We start from the raw sequence: 15,562 nt of genomic DNA, 5'->3' as shown, positions 1-15,562 counted from the left end.
CCTACTCAATCTCTCCCTATAGCTCAGATCCTCTAGTCCTGGCCAAACATCTACAGCATAAAGAGACATCCAGTGCAATGAGGCTGTGGCAGAGGGTTGCAGGGCAAGCTAAGACTGATTCCATTTGTCACTCCCTGAAGCCACAAGTATTTTCATCTGCTTCTTGTATTTACCTAACTTTTCCTTAAAGCATGTCCCCACCCCTCATAGATCCATATCTATGAATATATAGACATTCATCTATAAATAATGAACATGTGATATTTGGATCTCATTGTGATTAAAATGGAATAAAAAGAGAAACTGATTGAAAGTGCTCAGCAGGTCAGTCAGAAACAGTGAACTTTTTTGATGAAGAGTGATTAACCTAAAACATTTACTCTGTTTCTGTCTCTACAGATGTTGTGTAACTTGTTAAGTAGGTTCAGCATTTTCTGTCATTTCAGATTTCTAGTGTCTGCACTGCTTTGCTTTTGGATATTAAAGACTGTGGGAGGAGGAGGATATTTAAAGCCTTTAAAGATATTGTTTGAAATAGAGAGCAGCCATTTTGGAGTCAAGCTCCAGCTTTGGTGCCAGATGAGGGCAATTGATTACAAAACGATACGATTCGGTTTCACACAAAGGTGGTTGGTGGGTGTATGGAACAAGCTGCCAGAGGAGGAAGTTGAGGCTGGGACTATCCTAAAGTTTAAGAAACAGTTGGACAGGTACATGGATAGGACAAGTTTGGAGAGATATGAACCAAGCACAGGCAGGTGGGACTAGTGTAGCTGGGACATGTTGGCCGGTGTGGGCAAGTTGGGATGAAGGGCCTGTTTCCACACTGTATCACTCTATGACTCTATGGCTCTATGTTTGTTGTTCTATTTTAGCTAAAGTAGCAGTTGAGTTGCAGCAAATGCCAATACCTACTGAAAATTTAAATATATGACATATGATGAAAGAATGGGTCGACTGGAATTTCGAAGGATGTGAGGGGATCTTAGAGAAACATATAAAATTCTTAAAGGATTGGACAGGCTAGATGCAGGAAAAATGTTCCTGATGTTGGGGGAGTCCAGAACCAGTCAGTTTAAGAATAAGGGGTAGGCCAATTAGGATTGAGATGTGGAAAAACTTCTTCACCCAGAGAATTGTGAATTTGTGGAATTCTCTGCCACAGAAGGCATTGAAGGCCAATTCACTGGATGTTTTCAAGAGAGTTAGATTTAGCTCTTAGGGCTAAAATAATCAAGGGATATGGGGAAAACGCAGGAATGGGGTACTGATTTTAGATGATCAGCCATGATCATATTGAATGGTGGTGTTGGCCCGAAGGGCCGAATGGCTCCTGCTCCTTTTTTCTATGTTTCTAATTGTCTCAATGCCTCTGGACAGCTAATGGTAAAATTAACCAGTGTTTTCAGGTATTGATCACTACCTATGTGGCTGACTGTTTTAAAGCTTAATGAATTTTAGTTCCATGCCAATACCTACTGGAAATTTAAATATATGAATGCAAGATGTAGACAACATGAGCTCAATTGGAATGTCAAATATGTTGCAAACATTTTAAAAGACTGCAAGTGAAGAACAGAAGTGGAGGACAATCGCTGGCCTTCAAATATTACTTCAGCAACGAGACAGCAGAAGAGGAGTGACAAAAAACATTCTTAATGGGGAACCTAATATTTATTCGCTGCAACTATCAGTGAAACTTATGTTCAAATACTTTCTTAGTTGATATCCACTTTTTGACAAATGATTATTTCTCCCAGTAAATTAACTTTGGACATTCAAAGTGACGTGTATTTTTTCCTCAGGAAATCCAGACAGCAGAGGTCAATGAAGTTTTCAGCTGCCATCTTATCTTTGCCAATATTTGTACATTTGACATCTATTTGTAAAAAAAATGTTAGAATGTGCATGTAGTTTAATGATAATGACTGTGATGTTATTTGTAAACTTATGGCTTGTGGCTTCAAGGAGTGACAAATGGAATCAGTCTTAGCTTGCCCTGTAACCCTCTGCCACAGCCATATTGCACTGAATGTTTCTTTATGCTGTAAATGTTTGTTGTTCTATTTCAGCTCAGGTAGCAATTGAGTTGCAACAATGGTCTCTATGCCTCTGGACAGCTAATGGTAAAATCAACCAGAGTTTAAGGTCTTGACCACTACCCATCTGGCTGACTGTTTTCCAGCCTAATGAATTTTAAGCTGGAAACTTAAATAAGTTAAAACAAAGAAACTGGTAGAAATGCTGTGGAACAAAGTTACAGATGAACATTTACTGACTCGTGTTTCATTCATTTGATTTGCAAAAAGCTTGCAAAGTGGTATTCAAATTTTAAAGAAGAGGCACAGGTGGACTTCTACTGTCCAGGTTTTGGCAAATAAAATATATTTTGAAGTAAATGTCTCCACAATATTTCCCCCTCCCTTGTTGATTCTTGCATGAACCCCAACAAGTGCTTGCCTAAATTATTAATACGAGGCTCATCAGTGAGAAACAAGGTCACGGGAATACAATGAGGTGATGTGGGCACTGGGGTTGCGAGGCAGAAATCTGCCTCCCACCGGTCGGTCCGAGATAGAGGTAGAATGAGGCTGGAGGTGCAAAGCAGCATTGTCACTCACCGCATGATATAGAAATATACATATATTTTTAGGGATTGGCTATATCTAGAAAAATAAGCATTCTTGTCACACCCAAGTTAAAACACCCAAGTCACAGAATGAGATTAAAATGCACTGACTTTGCATTTGCACAAGCGCACTCACCCCTTTTTTGCATGAAACTGAATAAGTCATCCAGAAATTCCTTCCTCTTTGGATCATCATCCAGCTCATACAGCTGAAAGACAAAAATAATTGAAATCATGTTAAATGTATATCAAATGAAATGGGATAGATCCAGTGCACTTACATTTGATACGGGCAGATAGACCCACAGCTTGTGAAAGAAAACTGAACTGAAGTGCAGGGGATGCCTCCAGGGTACTAATTACTTTGATCCATAGTATAAGAAAATAACTGCAGATGCTGGTACAAATCGAAGGTATTTATTCACAAAATGCTGGAGTAACCCAGCAGGTCAGGCAGCATCTCGGGAGAGAAGGAATGGGTGACGTTTCGGGTCGAGACCCTTCTTCAGACCCTTCTTCAGGTTTCTTTGTTTCTTTGATCCTGTGGATTCAAAGCCATTAAATGCCATTTTTAGTTAGAGGGCTAAGGAGGCCCCAAGCAAAAGGTTGTGGTCTTTTCGATGATCATTGTTGTGAATGTTTCAAGGACGGTTTTGCAGTCTCAACAAGATAGAGAATAGGATTCAGAGAGAATAAGAGTAGCATAAACAATGTAAAACCACATTGTATTGAAAAAAAAAACTTTTTTGAGTTATTTATTTTTATAATTATTGGACAAAGGAAAAGTGGGTGGTTACCTGTAATGAGGAGCCAATCAATCAACTATCCAAATGTATTGGTCGCCTATTAGCATGGGAAAGCAGTGAGCCGTTATGGGAGATAGAAACAAAGAACTGTGGATGCTGGTTTATACCAAAGATAGAGACAAAATGTTGGAGTAACTCCACAGGTCCTGCAGCATCTCTAGAGAATTAGGATAGGCAACGTTTCAGGTTGGGAAGGATTCAGACCCAAGACACCGCTCATCCTTTTTCTACAGAGATGCTGCCTGACCCACTGAGTTACTCCAGCATTTTGTGTCTATCTTCTTTTTGGGAGATATGTTGGTCTACTAATACCTGAAGTGGAGAAGCATATTGGTTTTAGGTAATGCATAATACTTAAGATAATGTAATAATTCACGAAAAAATACAGCCCTCCAGAGCAGATGATTGTCAATATCATTTTTTATCCAAATGAGACAAGGTAGTTCATAAGTTATAGGGGCAGAATTTGGCCATTCTGCCCATCAAGTCTACTCCGCCATTCAATTATGGCTAATCTATCTTTCCCTCTCAAACCAATTCTCCTGCCTTCTCCCCATAACCCTGACACCCACACTAATCAAAAATCTGTCAATTTTCACCTTAAATATATCCATTATTTTTTGCCTCCACTGCCTTCTGCGGCAATGAATTCCCCTCATCTCTATTCTAAAGGTAGATCCTTTTATTCTATGGCCTCAGGTCCTAGACTCTCCCACCGATGGAAAAAACCTCTCCACATCCACTCTATCCAGGCCTTTCACTATTCGATAAGTTTCAAAGAGGTGCCCCCTCATCATTCTAAACTCCAGCAAGTACAGGCCTAGTGCCATTAAACACTCATCATACAAGTCGCAGCTGCGGCTTGCCTGCAGTCCGTCTGTCTTTTGTGTTTTTTGTTGTTTTTGTCTGAATTGTAGTTTAATATGATGTAGTGTTGTATGTTATGTTTTGGGGGGGGGGGGGGTGGGAGGGAACGGGAACTGTAACATTCTCTCTCCAGAACGGAGACGTGACCTTTGTTCTGTGTCGTGTCTCCGTTCCCACTGCGGCCTACCACCGGCCATTCACCTGGGACCACCTGGGGCTCTGGTTCGCAGAGCCCGCGGCGCGGACTCACCACCTGCGGCGCTGGCTGCCTGCGGATGTTGCGGGCGCGGCTGCGACTCGTCTCCGGAGGCTCCGGCGCGGGCCGCGTGGACGTCGGAAGCCCGCAGACCCCTGGGTGGGGGCCGACATCGGGAGCTCCGGCAACGGCAGAGGCAGCGTGTTCGCCCGCCCCGAATCGCGGGGCTTGGGTCGGCCCGCCACGGACCTTTCACCGTCCGGCGCGGCCTGAAATAGGCCGTTGACCTTTCACCGCCCAGCGGGGGCTTCAATATCAGGAGCCCCGACCGCCCCGACGTGGCAAATCCAACAGCCTGACCGCGGGACAAGACGGCAGGGAAGAGAAAAAGACATTTTGGCCTTCCATCACAGTGAGGAGGGACTGGAGGAGACTCACTGTGATGGATGTTTCTTTTTGTTTGGTGTTAGTTGTGATTGTATGTGTTATTGCATTTTTATTGATTAATCTTATTGGTCTTATTGTTCAACTGCGGGTAATGTTTCATTTTACTACACATTTATGTGTATGTAACAAATAAACGACTATTGACTATTGACTATTGAACCAATCATCCCTGGGATCGTTCTCGTAAAACTCCTTTGAGGGCGTGCAGCGTAGGTTCACTAGGTTAATTCCCGGAATGGCGGGACTGTCGTATGTTGAAAGGCTGGAGCGATTGGGCTTGTATACACTGGAATTTAGAAGGATGAGGGGGGATCTTATTGAAACATATAAGATAATTAGGGGATTGGACACATTAGAGGCAGGAAACATGTTCCCAATGTTGGGGGAGTCCAGAACAAGGGGCCACAGTTTAAGAATAAGGGGTAGGCCATTTAGAACGGAGATGAGGAAGAACTTTTTCAGTCAGAGAGTGGTGAAGGTGTGGAATTCTCTGCCTCAGAAGGCAGTGGAGGCCAGTTCGTTGGATGCTTTCAAGAGAGAGCTGGATAGAGCTCTTAAGGATAGCGGAGTGAGGGGGTATGGGGAGAAGGCAGGAACGGGGTACTGAATAGAATAGAATAGAATAGTTCCTTTATTGTCATTGTAACATGAGCCATGTACAACGAAATTGTAAAATGTCAGCCAGTCAGTGCACCATTCAAACATTTCTAAAAGCTAACGATACATACAAGGTAAAATATTTTAAAAAAGATAAACAACTAAAATAAATATCATGAAAATAGCACGCATAAACACCCAACCCTACATCCTTCTGTCGATTTCACAGTCTCTTATTATGTATCGCCCCTGCGTTCCTTGGCGGCTACATTTAGTGCCTTTATAGCAGTGGGGTAAAAACTATTTTTAAGTCTGTTTGTCCTTGTCCTTGTAGATCTGTACCGTCTGCCTGACGGTAACAGTTCAAACAGGGAGTGTCCGGGGTGGGAAATGTCCTTTATAATACTCTGGGATTTTTTGATGCAGCGGGAACTGTGTAAGTCCTCCAAGGTAAGTAGAGGGCAGCCGACAATCCTCTGGGCGTTGTCAATGGCCCTCTGGAGCGCTTTCCTCTGAGCCGCTGTGCAGCTGGTGTACCATACGCATACACAGTATGTTAGGATGCTCTCAATGTAGCACCGATAAAAGGACAACAGCAGTCTCTGAGTGATGTTATTCTTCCTGAGCACCCTCAGGAAGTGCAGTCTCTGCTGGACCTTTTTCAGCAGCGCAGAGGTGTTCACGCTCCACGTCAGGTCCTCCTCAATATGGATTCCCAGGAAGCGGAAATCCGCCACCCTCTCCACACAGTCCCCTCTGATAGTTAATGGTAACATGTCCGTTTTATTCTTTCTGAAGTCTATTATTATTTCCTTTGTCTTTAAGGTGTTGAGGAGCAGGTTATTTTCTCCACACCACACTGTCAGCTGCTCCACCTCATCCCGGTAGGCGTACTCGTCCCCCCCGGTGATGAGTCCCACCACCGTAGTGTCATCCGCAAATTTGACAATGGTGTTGCTGTGGTGGGCGGGGGTGCAGTCATGTGTATAGATGGTGCTCAGCACGCAGCCCTGTGGAGAGCCGGTACTGAGGCTGAGGGCCGTGGATGTGTGATGGCCCACTCTGACTCTCTGGCTGCGAGCTGACAGGAAGCTATTTATCCACATGCAGGTGGAGTGTGGAAGTCCCAAGTCCCCCAGTTTGTCCACCAGTTTATGGGGAAGGATGGTATTAAAGGCAGAGCTGTAGTCCACAAAGAGCATCCGCACGTAGCTCCCCGGCTGCTCCAGGTGGAACAGTGCAGCATGGAGGGCTGTGGCTATAGCGTCCTCTGTGGATCTATTCGCTCTGTACGCAAACTGGTGGGTGTCAAAGCTTCGGGGCAGGAGTGATGTGATATGACCCCGGACCAGTTTTTCAAAACACTTCATCACCACTGGTGTGAGTGCGACTGGCCGGTAGTCGTTGAGGCTGGAAATGTGGGGTTTTTTGGGCAAGGGGACTATGATTGCGGACTTCAGACAGGATGGAACAGTGGACTGGGCCAGAGACTGGTTGAAAATCCTCGTACAGACTCCAGCCAGCTGGTCAGCGCAGTCCTTCAGCACGCGTCCAGAGACGCCGTCGGGTCCAGTAGCCTTCCTTGGATTGATGGCCCGCAGCGTGCGCCTCACCTCATGCTCCTCTATCTTGAGGGTTAGGCTGCTGTGGACCATGTGGTGTGATATGGCTGTCTCGGGTGGCTCCACTTCAAAGCGAGCAAAGAAGAGGTTCAGCTCCTCTGCCAACGAGGCGTCACCTTCAGCAGCTCCAAGGTTGGTCTTATAGTTGGTTAGATACTGGATCCCCTGCCACACCTGCCTGCTGTTGTTACTGTCCAGGTGGTCCTCTATCTTCCTCCTGTAGTCTAATTTGGCCTCTCTGATGCCTCTCTTCAGGTTAGCTCGGGCCATGCTGTATAAAGCCCTATCGCCAGACCTAAAAGCAGTGTTCCTCTCTTTTAACAGCCGCTGGACCTCCCGGGTCATCCAGGGCTTCTGGTTGGGGTAGACCCGGATGCGTTTGTCCACTGTGACAGTGTCCATGCAGTTTTTAATGTAACATAGTACACTGTCTGTGAACACCTCCAGGTCCCGGTGTTCAAACACATCCCAGTTGGTCCTGTCGAAGCAGTCCTGCAGCTGCTGAGATGCACCATCAGGCCAAGTTGTGATGGTCTTTGTGATGGTAGGAGCTGATTGAGAATGATCAGCCATGATCGCATTGAATGGCGGTGCTGGCTCGAAAGGCTGAATGGCCTACTCCTGCACCTATTGTCTATTGTCTATTGACCCTTTCCAACGCCAGCACATCCCTCCTCAGATATAGGGCCCAAAACTGCTCACAATACTCCAAGTATGGTCTGACCAGTACCTTACTTACAAAGCCTCATTATATCCCTGTTCATATATTCTACTCCTTTCAAAATAAATGCTAGTATTTCACGTACCTTCCTTACTACCTGTTTGACTTGCACATTAATCTTTTTGGGAATCCTGCACGAGCAGTCCCAAGTCACTTTGCACCTCCGATTCCTCAAATCACCATTCTGAATGTTGGCCTCTCGAAGTTGCTCTATCTTTGAATAGGATCATGGCTGACCTGGTATTAACCTCTGCCCCATCCACGGTCTATCTCGCAACAGGACAAATGCTTTTCACTGTACCTCAGTACATGTGACAATAAACTAAACTAAACAGATTTAGGCATTCCAGTGAGGATTTAACCCTCTGCCAACAACCCGGCGCAAAGGAGGCAAATGGTTGCAGCAGACAGCACCTCTGTGACGCACAACTCCAACATTGAGCCGCAGACAGTCCAACAAGAGACACGCTGCGGTGGCGCAATGGTAGAGTTGCTGCTTTACAGCGAGTGCAGCACCGGAGACTCAGGTTCGATCCTGACTACGGGTGCTGTACTGTAAGGAGTTTATACGTTCTCCCGGTGACCTGCGTGGGTTTTCTCCGAGATCTTCGGTTTCCTCCCACACTCCAAAGACGTACAGGTATGTAGGTTAATTGACTGGGTAAATGTTTTTTTTTAAATTGTCCCTAGTGTGTATAGGATAGTGTTAATGTGCGGGGATCGCTGGGCAGCGTGGACTTGGTGGGCCGAAAAGGCCTGTTTCCGCGCTGTATCTGAAATATGAAATATGGAAAAAAAAAAAAAAAATGGAAGATAGCCACAGGCAGACCACAAATGGGCATGCTGATAACAACAGCCAAGTACAAACTCCCTGACTAAACAACCCATCATAGATACCCCACAGGTAACATCTGCCTTGGATGCCCACACCGACTCCCTGACATGGCCATCCTGCTTCAGACAGTCTGGTACGGACAACCCATGGTGGACACTCCAACAAGGGACTCAATTCAAAGGGCCGAATGGCCTACTCCTGCACCTATTGTCTATTGTCACAGAAAGACAGCCCACCACAGATAACCAGCCAATCACACTACTGGTCCCAGATTATCAACAAAGGGTTCCTTACTGCAGACTTCCCCATCCCAATCAACTGTAACAACTTCCTCACACTCCACCTTGATAAATGTAGGTCATGTCTGAGGAATTTGCTTTAACGTTACCCTGTGGAACTCACTGTGTCAGTGGCCGTAATGCAGTTCATATCGTCGACATATATTTCAATAAGGCCCTTGATCAGATCCCAACTGGGAGACTGATCCAAAATATAAGAGCTCATGGGATCCAGGGTAATTTGGTAAATTGGATCATAAATTGGCTTGGTAGAGGATGATGGTCAATGCTTGTGTTTGCCATTGTACCCCAGAGATGTGCAGCTGGGATTGTGGCTGGAGCCCTTAAATTTGGTAAATATGTATTAATCATCTGGATGTGGAAGCTGGGGATATGATTAGCAAGTTTGATGTAAAAATGGTAGTGTTATTGATAGTAAGGACCTTGGCTACAAGGCAATATTGGTGAGTGGGTAAGATGTGTATGGCAATGGCAGATGGAATTTAATTGTAAAACTATTAGATAATGCATATTTTGGATGACTAATAAGGCTGGGGCATACACAATGAATGAAAAGGGCCCTAGTAAGTACTGTTCTGATGTACATTTTCAAGGATGAATGAAGGCAACAGCACAGTTAGATAATATGGTTAAGAAGACATACAGGATACTTGCCTTAATAGCTGGGGCATAGAATATAAGAGTGGCAAGCTTTGGTTAGGCCATACTTGGGGAACTATGTGTCAAACCTAGATGTGATGCACAGTAAGTTCACCACTTGCTTGGGATGGAGGTTTTCAGTTATGAAAAGAGACTGAATAAGCTGGGTTTGATTTTAGTTTTCCTTTATTTAAAAGATATTTGAAAGCTGGACATTTTGCATGAGGGACTGGAGAAACCAGGTACTTTTGAAATATTTAAGAACGATCTGGGCACATTCTTGAACCTCAAAGGCATGGAAGGCTCTGGGCCAAGTGTTGGAAAATAGGATTAATATATATATATATAGGTACTTGACAGCTGGCATGGAGCCTGTTTCTGTGCTGTCAGTCCTTGATCAATTTTGTGCAATGATATGAAATATGGTGTCCATTATAGTCTCCGCTCGACGTTCTTTCCAACTGACTTAGACGGCAAGGAAGTCTAGTTAAAATGCCAAAAGGAGCAACTAATTCAATAGTGGATCGTTTACATTGCAGGCCTCAGTTACAAAGATTAAGGGAACAATTATCCCTCAACAAATACCAACACAAGATGTTGATTTCTCCATCACCCACTGATTTATGCACACACACAAAAACCTGACTCTGTTTTCATTTCCTGAATTTCCAATAAATTCCTCAACATTTTTGGAATAACAATTGAGCATGTATTTGATATAGATTGGTTTGCTGGGTTATCAGAAAAAATGCTGGAGCACAAGAGGGGCTGATCGGCCTCCTTCGACGTTGTTTTGTTGGATCCTTGATGTGTGTGTAGTTGCTGCTGTACTTGTCTACCTAAGAGCAGTGACTACATTACTGAAAAACACAATTATTGACCACATTGGTATTTGTTGTGGTATTTAGGTGTACATCTGCAACCAGGAAGGAGGAAGTGTTAGGAGTATTGGAGCACTTTAGGATGGATAAACATCCAGTGCTTCACAGTGTCTGCACAAGGATACTAATGGAAGCAAGAGAGAAGATTGCTGGGGTTCTGATGGAGATATTTTATAGCCGCGTTAGCCATACGTGAGATAGCAGAAAACTGGAGGAAAGCTAACATTGACCCCTCTTCAAAAGGGCTTTAGAGATAAACCAAGTATACGCGGACACTTGTGTAAATCAGATGTTACGTAAACCGGAAACGGAAGTGCTACTGCGCACCCACAAATTTACTATTCAACGTGGAGACCAGGTGGGAGCTCCAACCTGGAGACCAGGTGGGAGCTCTGACGTGGAGACCAGGTGGGAGCTCCAACCTGGAGACCAGGTGGGAGCTCTGACGTGGAGACCAGGTGGGAGCTCCAACCTGGAGACCAGGTGGGAGCTCTGATGTGGAGACCAGGTGGGAGCTCCAACCTGGAGACTAGGTGGGAGCTCTGACGTAGAGACTAGGCAGAAGCGCTGATGTGGAGACTGGGTGGGAGCTCTGATGTGGGAGCTCCAATGTGGAGACCAGGTGGGAACTCCAACGTTGAGCCGGGGTGCCAGCTCCGATGTGGAGACTATGTGGGCGTCAGTGAATTGCTTACGTAAGTGCGAGTTTGCATAGGTCGCCTATTACGTATGCCTGTAACTATAGGCTGGTTGAGCCTTGCATCGGTGATAGGGAGGTTGTTGAAGAAGATTCCGAGGGACAGGGATTTATATTCATTTGGATGGGCAGGGACTGATGAGGTGGAATCAGTATGATTTTGTGCAGGATAGATCATGTTTCACAAATCTGACTGACTTGTTTTCCCAGGACAGGGAAGTCTGGAATGAGAGTACACAGGTTTAAGGTGAGAGGGGGGAAATTTAAATAAGTTCTGAGATCTAAGTGTTTCACATTGACGATCTGGAGAAAACTGCCAAAGGAGATGGTGGAGGCAGATATAATCACAATGTTTAAAAAGGGGTTTGGACAGGCACTTGGATAGGAAAAACATGAGGGATATGGTCCACTGTTGTTAAATTAGATTGGCATAGATAGGCATCACATGGTGGGCCTAATGAATGAATGAATGAAAGAATGATACTTTATTGTCACTCTTTGTTTTCCATACCCAAGGTATGCACAGAGTCGCCACATAAAGGGTTTATGCAGTTGCAACATGACTTCCCAACCTTTGCAGTCAATGGCCTAACCAATCATGGCTGTTTGCCTTCTTTACTACCTATCCAAGTTACCACTTTCAGGGAGAAATGGACTTGCAACCTAAGATGTCTCTGTACATAAATACTCCTTGGGGTCCTGTAGTTTACTATATACTTTCTTCTTGCATTTGACCTTCCAAATGTACCCCACCTCACACTTGTCCAGATTAAACTCCATCTGCAATTTCTCCGCATCTCCAAATGATTCATATCCTGCTGAATACTGCTGCTTCTCCTCATGACTTCTTAAATGGATGCTATACACCCACTATCAGATGATCAGAGAGAAGTCATCAAATAAATAAGACCTGGTCTTGTCTTACAACATGACAAATATTGTGGTTGAAAATTGATACGTCCTATCGTACCAGATTTTTCACTGCATGCATCGTCTAACACAAGCATCAGCAGCACCTTTACATCCAACTGCAAATTATTCCTCCATCATTCAGAGGAGTTTCTGATCAGTATTCCTCTCAGATGATTCTAATCCTTCGGATCTCATGGGTCCACAATGGGTTCCTGATGTTGTGTACTGTTAATCATTTTAAAAGTTGAAATGGCAAAAACCTATGAAAAGGAGGATGTGAAGGAGGAGTGCAATCATAACTTGTGGCACAAGGTCATGTTCTCTATAATTAAATGTTACAATGAACCAAGACAGGTCTTTTTTTTCTTTGCAAATGAAAGTGTGCATCTTAATTAGAAAGGAGGCATTTACAACCTGATTTCAATCAGTTGGATGCATTTTGTTTCTTTCATTAATCCGCTAATATCCACACCACTCCATGTAAATATGAGGTTATGGGCATCTCCCACAAAATATTGGCTTCTATTTGTTATGTATGCACATGTGTATTTGTGTATGTGTGTGGGCATGGTTTCAACTTTCTGCATGGCACAAATTCATGCTTGTACCCTAGGGATAGCTCCCCTTCAGCTCTGTCTGTCTAGCAGTTCACGTTTCTTTCCTATCATATTGCTCAATGAGTACACGTATTTAGTTTCATTTAGAGATACAGCGCGGAAACAGGCCCTTCGGCTCACTGAGCCCATGCTGATCCCCATATAACGTACACTAATGCTATCCTAAGCACTAGGGACAATTTACAATCTTTACCGGAGCCAATTAACCGACAAACCTGTACATCTTTGGAGTGTGGGAGGAGATGGAGCAGCTGGAGAAAACCCACGCGGTCACAGGAGAGAACGTACAAACTCCATACTCACAGCACCCCCTAATCAGGGTCGAACTGAGTTCCTGTGCTGTCAGGAAGCAACTCTACCGCTGCGCCATCCGTATTACTCCATTTTATTCCATCTACACACTGTTATTAACCTATTGATTTAAAATTTGATGATTTTATTCAAAAGGAACTGTGCACAAAAAACTGCATCAAAGGAAGTTAACTTAGGAACCTGATGCCCAACTTGATGTAATATTTCAACTGGATGAAAGTGTAAAATATGTGACTGTAAATCTGGGGCCCATTTATATCTCATCTAAACTTTATTTCCATTGTAGTCTGCAATGTGGCAATTTGATTCCACATTCTCTTGTCCTTTATAATGTATTGCTTTCAGTGAATGTTGTGGCAATGAATCACTCCATTTTTTTGTCTCATCTGCAGCAGTTTCAACACTTTATAAAATATGTCATTAATTTCTTCTTCTATAATTTAGAGCCATCAGTTATTTAGACATTACATTTCATTTATCATTCCTCTTCACATTTTTGTAGATCTCTGAATATTCCATCCAACGTCACCTCCCTGGTATCATCCATGAAAATCATGCATATTTTGCAGGGTTTCAGAGTCAACATTACAAAACGAAAATACTAAATGAACTCAAATAATATCTGAATAACAGGCTCCTGACATTGTTACTGCTTCCTCTTGTTCATTTCCAGGCTTTGCTTTGCAAGTGGACTATTTGTATCATTCTTGAGGAACTCTATCAAATGCTTTTTCTGAGTGTCTAGATTTTCTGATGAGCACCTCAACACCATTATTATAAATAATTTAATTCAGTCTGAGGAAGGGTCTCGACCCGAAACTTCACCCATTCCTTCTCTCCTGAGATGCTGCCTGACCTGTTGAGTTACTCCAGCATTTTGTGAAATAAATAATTTAATGATCATTTTAAATAACACTGGTCAGGAAACTAAGGCTACCATTTTGTATGTGGACCACAATCCATGTGATATTTTATCAGTTCAAAAACACATTAGTTATTGAAATATTTCACCATTATTGTATGCTTCCATCACCTCCCCTGGCAGTGCATTCCAGACACCCACCATTCTCCACAAAAAATACTTGCCCCACATATCTCCTTTAAACTTTCCCCCTCTGACCTTAAAGCTATGCCTTTTAGTCTTTGATATTTCCATGATGGGAAAAGGATTCTGTTACCCACACTATCAATCTTGCTACCTATCTATTCTCCCTTGTGGCTATTATGCTGCCTCATATCCTTGATCTAAAACATTACATCAATATTGCCAATAGCTAGACAACAACAGTCTTCCGGATTTATAATGATTATAATTCATGGGCAAAGAAATATCTCCTTAATCCCCCTCCAGGTGGGTAAAAATTTTTTCCTGATATGATGTCTCCTAGCTCTAGATTCCACACCCAGAGGAAACAACTGACTCATATCTACCCTGTCGGCTCCTCTCTGAACATATGTTTAGAAGAGGTCATCTCGCACTTCTAAAATTCAACGAGTGAATGGCAATCCTACTCTATTACACAACTCCTCATTCGGCTCTGCATGCTTCTGTTCATTCTCCCAAACATGGAAAGGAAGTGCCTGGGTACAGTAGGTTGTGCAGAAACTTTACTGTCAGGACAAAGTCTTCCAGTATCTTCCCCTTGCAGCAACAGCAAGAATAACATCAGCCAGCAAATAGCTAACAATTGATGATCCATTTAATAAAGCCCTATTGGGGAGTTGTTCAACTGATGGACACATTTGGTGAGTGTGTATACAGGTGTGTATACAGTGTGAATGTGTGTGTGTATACAGGTGTGTATACAGTGTGAGTGTGTATGTATAAACACAGGCGTTCATAGAAGAGTGAAATTCCAAATAAAACACTAGTGTCAAATCACAGCCTCACCAACAGTGTGACAATGTGGACTCAATTTTAGGTCAACAAAGATCTCGTAGACCCCCCAAAAAAGCTCATCTAAGGTTTAGTTGTCCAGTTGAAGAAAATTGTTGAAGTTACATTCTGGTCTTGTTAAATTCACATACATTCACTAACCAACAGTAAAACCATCAAGGAGTCACTTTACACAATTGTATAGTCAAACAGCAATTTATATGTCACAGTTTATTTTACTGCATGCCTTAACCTATGACCCTCCCTCCTGACAACCCGGGCACCTAGCCAATTCCTCTCAGTTGAAGCTGCTCGATAATGCACAGGGAAAAAGCTGTGATAAAACTACCAAAGCTTAATTCTAGCATATAATCTACAGCTTACAACTGCCTAAATTGCATGAATTAGATGAAAGAGCACACAGAATCTTTCCTGATGTCTCAGGGCATTTAACAGCTCATGAAGTACTTTTTGAAGTGCGGTTGCTAATGAAATAAGGGAAAATTACATCCATTTTACACACAAACAGAGGGATAAATGGATAAACTGTAAATGATGTTGACAGTGTAATAGAACTTGGCCAGGATAATAGCACAACTCACTTCTTTT

At 43.4% G+C, this 15,562-nt stretch overlaps 1 protein-coding gene across 1 annotated transcript in view; it reads right to left on the bottom strand.

The window, feature by feature from the left end:
* LOC144598991 (AT-rich interactive domain-containing protein 3A-like) overlaps positions 1-15,562 on the bottom strand; it is a 403,217-nt gene that overhangs the window by 138,219 nt on the left and 249,436 nt on the right. The window contains exon 3 of the mRNA XM_078409689.1: positions 2,766-2,838. Coding sequence (XP_078265815.1) covers positions 2,766-2,838 — 73 coding nt within the window. The remainder of the gene's footprint in view (positions 1-2,765; positions 2,839-15,562) is intronic.

Source organism: Rhinoraja longicauda, chromosome 1 (assembly GCF_053455715.1).
Source record: "Rhinoraja longicauda isolate Sanriku21f chromosome 1, sRhiLon1.1, whole genome shotgun sequence".
Taxonomy (NCBI): Eukaryota; Metazoa; Chordata; class Chondrichthyes; order Rajiformes; family Arhynchobatidae; genus Rhinoraja; species Rhinoraja longicauda.
The sequence above is the reverse complement of the archived record's forward strand: the minus strand, read 5'-3'. Positions and strand labels throughout refer to the sequence as shown.